At 35.0% G+C, this 6,000-nt stretch overlaps 1 protein-coding gene across 4 annotated transcripts in view; it reads left to right on the plus strand.

Annotated features, from left to right (window-relative positions):
* The window catches only part of TTC21B (tetratricopeptide repeat domain 21B), a 31,924-nt gene extending 28,396 nt beyond the window's left edge, over positions 1 to 3,528 (plus strand). For 2 of the 4 annotated variants that reach the window (XM_010713689.4, XM_085227768.1), the window contains 3 exons: positions 422 to 542; positions 2,092 to 2,159; positions 3,018 to 3,528. In XM_010713689.4, the coding sequence (XP_010711991.2) occupies positions 422 to 542; positions 2,092 to 2,159; positions 3,018 to 3,095 (267 nt within the window). In that variant the 3' untranslated portion in view covers positions 3,096 to 3,528. Of the gene's footprint in view, positions 1 to 421; positions 543 to 662; positions 771 to 2,091; positions 2,160 to 3,017 lie in introns of those variants that run through there. The other 2 variants (XM_085227767.1, XM_019617147.2) reach the window with 2 other exon arrangements.
* The last annotated feature ends 2,472 nt before the right edge of the window (positions 3,529 to 6,000 follow it).

Here is a 6,000-nt window from a genome sequence, read left to right on the forward strand (position 1 = left end):
GGATACTTTTGAATGCCTTTTGTTTTAAATGGCAAGCTGCAATGTATGAGAGTTTTCAAAATTAAAGCTATGGAAATATTTAGTGAAGAAAAAGTAAGACTATTTGTTGAAGATATAGCAGTTCCTGGCTGGACTTGAAATGCGTTCCATAGGATTATTAATTCAGAAGTATCTGCAGGGCTTCTGGAGGCACTGAACATTTTTGGAGTAATTGTAGTGTCCAGTGATGAACTCTGTACTTGACTTGAGATGACTTATGAAGTCACTGCAAGACTTTTTGTAAATGATTTCAAATCAAGACTATCTTGTCATCAAAAGTAGTGCAAGTATCACTTAAGTTTTCTAGTTGTAGAGATTTGAAGTATTCAAGCAATTAGATGTTGATACCTAAATAAAGTCTTGTATGAATTATTTTTTGCAGTCCTGTTGCAAGGCTTATGAATACATGGGATACATAATGGAAAAGGAACAAGCATACAAGGATGCAGCAATAAATTATGAGATGGCGTGGAGATATGGAAATCAATCAAATCCAACAATAGGCATGTTTGTATAATGTGTATATATACAAAGCACTACAGTAGGAATGAATAAACCCTTTGCTGGAAAGACTATATTTTTCTTTCCATAGTGAGAATAATGCTGGTTTTTCTTCACATTAGAGCCACAGCTGTCTAAGGATCTACTGAAGTCATTTGGAAAGCTCTCATGGCAGAAGATAGCTGTTGTATGTTAACTAAGAAATTTCAGCTTACTCTTTTTAGTGCAAGGTCAGATCTACAGCTATTTTAGTTTGCTCTTATATGCTGTCTTGAAGTATGGTGTTCAGTAATATTTGTATAGTAATGCAGCATCTACTGAATACTTCATTATTATGTATTGGTAATCAGACAAATTTGAAGATTTTTTTTTTAATTGTTTAAATATTTGCTTTAAAATTAATGGCTAACTGAAAACTTGATAGTATTCAATTTCCAGTTCGGGTGGTTAATTGTAGCCTAAGCTGGACTGTTACATTTGTAGACTACTTGAAGTAGGAAACCCTTTATAAAATTTAGGTTAAAATGTCCTTTCTTACTCAACACTTAGTCTTGTCTCTAGGTCCTGAGGCTGGTGATTTACATAAGTTTTATTCCCAGTTTTGGACTATCTTCTGGCCCCTCAGAAATGCATGCTGCTTCTAATCTGTAGTGCCTTTTTTCCCCGGCCTTGGAGAGATGGCCTGTGGTGTCATCTGGAAAACCAGTATTGTTTTTTGTGGGTTTGGTGGTTTTTTTGGTTTTTTGTTTATTTTTTAGACAGTTCTGTAGCTGTTATGGTTATGAACTGCGATGTTTTCTTTCTCTAACTGTAACACTTGAAGGCTGCAATGATTTGGTTCATGATTTTATTCTTTGTGATCTGTGGATTAGTGTTTTATTGATCATAGAATCACAGAATGGTTTGGGTTGGGAAGGACCTTAAAGACCATCCAGTTACAGTCCCCTGGCCATGGGCAGGGGTGCCTCGGTATACCCTCGACTGAGACTTCTCTGTCCAGGCTGATATATTTGAGCTATACTTTTTACCTTTCAAAACATCAGTCTTGATGTGTTCTGCAGGGCCTAACTATTCCACGTGACAGATTGTTATTAGTGGTCTGGTCACTGTGGAACAGAAAAGCATTTTAATTCCTTGGTTCGTTTCTACATCTGTGACTTTTTTTTGTCCTTTAATAATGTAATCGTTTATTTTCTTTATAAAAGAATAATGTATTGTAGATCAGAAACTCTGATGATGAGAAGCTCTGTAGGGTGCCACATTCATTAGAAAAGGACAGCCATTATGTGTTCCCTGGAGAAAAACTTGCTCTCCAGAATGTCTCCTTTTGATTCCAATGCAGCTATCTATCAGTGTGTAAAGGACATTCACATGCTACTTAAAGTGACTTTTAATAGTGATTTTTACAGGCTTAGATAAGGGAAAACCAGAAAACAAATATATTAGCCATAGAAACCTATGTTGACTAAAATGAACTTAAATGTGATATTTTACTTATTTAATACAGATATTGAAACTGTCACCTTCTTTTCCCCCTCTTTTTACTTACAGGATACAAGTTGGCTTTCAATTACCTGAAAGGAAAGAGATATGTTGATGCAATTACTATTTGTCATAAGGTACAATTTGTACTTAATGCTCTCTCTACTGTAATAACTTTTGTTTTACGTAATGATCCTTCTTCTGTTATATCAGTTATCTTTCTGTTATTAAGTTTGACTGTGTACAGGATATTTAATTTGCTTTATCCTGAGCTTTCTGTCCATCTGGTAAATAAGAGATGAAGTGGTTGGCTGCCATATTTGAAAGTATATTCAAGTGGCAGTGCCTTCTTTCTGTGGTTGCTGCTTGGTAAATCCACACAGAGCTGTAGCTGAAGACAATAATAAAATGCTTGTATTGGAAGAACTGTTAGAAAATACTTCTGCCTGTGTGGTATAAATATATCTAGAACAGATGTCAAATTATAGAGCTACAATTCTAGAGCCAGAGGGGACATAATGATATATTAATCATTAAATTTGCTGATTTTGGAGGGAAATTTAAGAGTATTGGAAAGGTTAAATTGAATGGAAGAGGAAGGAATTGCAGGGCAAGAAGATAGGGGATAGTAAGAAAGAGCCTGAAGTACTGAAGACATCAGAGCAGTTTATTGTTGCAGAGAAAGTATACTTGAAACCTTGGGAATGTCTTTGGAGGCGGCTATTCTGAATGCATGCATCTCAAACCACCTAGAAGCTTTAGCCCTTGACCCTTGCAGTTTTGCCAATTACAAGGTGGTGGGAAGGGGAAGCAACGTCTAAAGTTGATACCAGCTTTACAGATATTTCTGCATTCTTACAAGGAACTTATCACAGTATTCAAAATTGTAGAATATGTAAGCTCATCAATGAGGCAATAGCCACCCAAATATTCTTTCCTTTTAGACGCAGAACTCTGTACTGTGGAGGGTTGTTTTTTTTTTTGTCTTTTGACAGGTCCTTGAAGCACATCCAAACTATCCAAAGATCAGGAAGGAAATACTTGACAAGGCCCGTGCATCATTAAGAACATAACTTTTTTTTTTTTGAAACTGATTGACTTATTAGTATAAGGTGCCTTCAGAAGCTATTGCAGTGACAATGTCAGCACGAATGTATGGTGAATATGATTAATTTGCATTGAATTAAAAGTCTGGATTATTTTCAAGAAAAGTCTGCAGCCCTGGAAGGAATTGTAGCTATTCTGCAGAAAATATTGCTTGCGTGTATGGTACGTAAAATATCATCCAGAAATAAAAAAATAACAAAGATAAAGACCACGAGCATCTCTATAGAATACTGCCCAAGTGCATTTCAGATAAACACTTGGATTCTAGTGACTTACTTACTGGAGGTATATCTTCAATCTACTTTTCAAAGTTACATGTGTAGTCCGCAATGTATATAGCAAGTATTCTATACAACTATGTATTTTTAAGAAAAGTAATAAAGTAATTCTAAATACAAATGCATACAGCAGTCTCTTTCCAGATAAATGCTATGTAGGAGGTAGTACACTCTTCTATTCTGTGTCCCAGCACTGTCAATATGTTTTAGGGAATATAATGCAGTATTTTTTTTTGTTCATTTGAAATAGTGCTCAACAGCCTGTCCAAACGAGTACAGGCATATCTTTGTTTATTGTTAAGATGCTGGATCTTGATTTAAGAAATCCATCTATTCATGTATTCATGATCTTATGTTTTTATTTTTACATATGCTGTAAATACACTACTTTTCCAAGATTAAAGAAGTCACATGCATTATTCTCAATGAAACTTTCATTTTTAATGAAGCACTAATGCATAAAATTAAGATCTTATATAAATATTCATTAAATATTTAACAGTTATGCAGATTTTTACATGGTATTTTTTTCTACTCGTGGTGTATTACAGGTTTTCATGGAGATAAATATTTGTCATGTTTAATTTGGAGTGTTTAGTCTTGTATCTTGCATGTAACATGGTTGCAGATCTGTAAGGGATTGGTAGCATGCTGTGAACAACTTAACATTGACAACTCATTGTTGTACAACTCATGTACGTGAAATGCTGTTTGAAATTGTGTGTAATCTTCCTATCTGTAACTGGGTGCAATGTCTTGGGTAACTTACTGCCTTGTTTCCTAAATCAATACGTATCCTGAATGCAATGATGCTACCTACTGGAGATTTCTAGATCCTGCATTCAAGGAAGCTCTGAGCTTTTGGTCAGCCAAACTAAAATTAATGGAAATTAACAGGTAACAGGTGTATAATACTTCTACAAGTTTGGTATGAAAGATAGAGTTGACAAAAGACTTGAGTAGGTGGCTTCTCCTTCCACAGATAACCTTTAAATTTATGCTGTAGACATATCCTTTTTGTATTGAGCACAATAGAGGAAGAAAAAGACTTAAGTGATTGGGGGAAACTGACAGTATGGGAGTAAGATGAGAGACTTGGAAGGATTTGAAGAATGCTGAGGCTGGGAGGAGTTACAAGGAAGCTGGTCTCTGGGAATCAGATTATGAATCCTTAAGTTGCTGGATTTTTATTTTATTTTTTTTTTTTTTTCCACTGGTAAAAGATCAAGTACATAGGGCTTTTCAAGGCAGTTTCTAATAAGAGAGTATTTCTTTATCCACAGCCTTTTCTGTATGAGATTGATGTCTTGCTCCCTAGCATTGGAATAACTTAGCTCAAGTTTAGAATAAAAATAGATGCTTTTATGCTGGTATATGCAAGTCATGTTCAAAATAGGTAAAACTAATCCATATCTACACCTACTTTTATTTTATTATGAGCATAAGATGCATATCACCATTTCATAAGATGGCTCATAAGATGATATGATACAGAAATTAGTTGATAGAAATCAGTCTTAGCAAGGCTTTTCCTTGCTAATTTATAGTGGAGATTTTTGTTGATTCTAGCATGAAAGAAAAGATTTCAGGAATCCTTTTAAGCTTCCTGAACACATCTAGCCACTAATGTGCTTTTTTTATGAGTTAAGTCTTTAAAATAAGCATGCAGTTGAGGAACGTCATTAGATTTCAATTAAAGAAACAGTGGCTATAAGCAATTCTTTAGAGGAAATTTTGCTTTAATAAAATATTCCCAGAAGAAAATGGTCTATCAATCCCCTTTTGGTTTGTATAAGTCAGTTTGAGTTTTTCTGTCCGTCCTTTTTTCTTCTTTCAGTGCAGAAGGAATTGTATCATTTCATTTCTCTTTTACTTTAAGCATTAATTCAAGCTTTCCTTCTGCTTCTACAGTTCTTATTTTAAAATTCATGTCCTGGTAGTTTTTTCTTTTCAGTCCCTTAATAAATGGCTTTGAATGGAAGAGACTCCTGGAGGATGAGAGGGAGGATGGAGGGCAGTCAGTAATGCTCATTTCAAAGAGCTGCAGTCTTTAGCATGATGTTGCTTGGCAACCCATCTTCCACTTTGCCTTTGTTGAATAAAAGAGGAGAGCAAAGCTGTGGTTTCTATTGATTCATTCACTGAAGCTGGTAATCTGGGCATCCTGTAGCTATAGCAACGTGAGCCATAGGTGCCGCTTCCTCTACTCTCCTGACCCTGCAGGTACAAGAAAGCCTGGAGTATCTTCTAGAGGGATAGGTAACCTTTTTTGGGAGGGGGATGAAACTCCTTCCTACTTCTTTTTTCAGATTTTTACCAATATTAGAAAGATGGTCTAGTAAATATAATTGAGTAAAATAATATAATTAGATGAAATAAACTAGTTTCTTATAGGAAAAATAGAAATAATTTAGTTCCCTTTCTTGAATCAATTCTTAAATGCATCTGCAGCAATTTTTAGGCTCATAAATCAGGAAACTCCAGTTTAACAACCTCAGCCTTTATCTTAACAGTCATTAGAGGAGGAGTGAACAGCTCTGCAAACATTGCATTTTAAACAGTGCTTATATTTACCAAATAACTTGAGTTCTTT

The sequence above is a fragment of the Meleagris gallopavo genome, chromosome 7, assembly GCF_905368555.1.
Source record: "Meleagris gallopavo chromosome 7, MGAL_WU_HG_1.1, whole genome shotgun sequence".
Taxonomy (NCBI): Eukaryota; Metazoa; Chordata; class Aves; order Galliformes; family Phasianidae; genus Meleagris; species Meleagris gallopavo.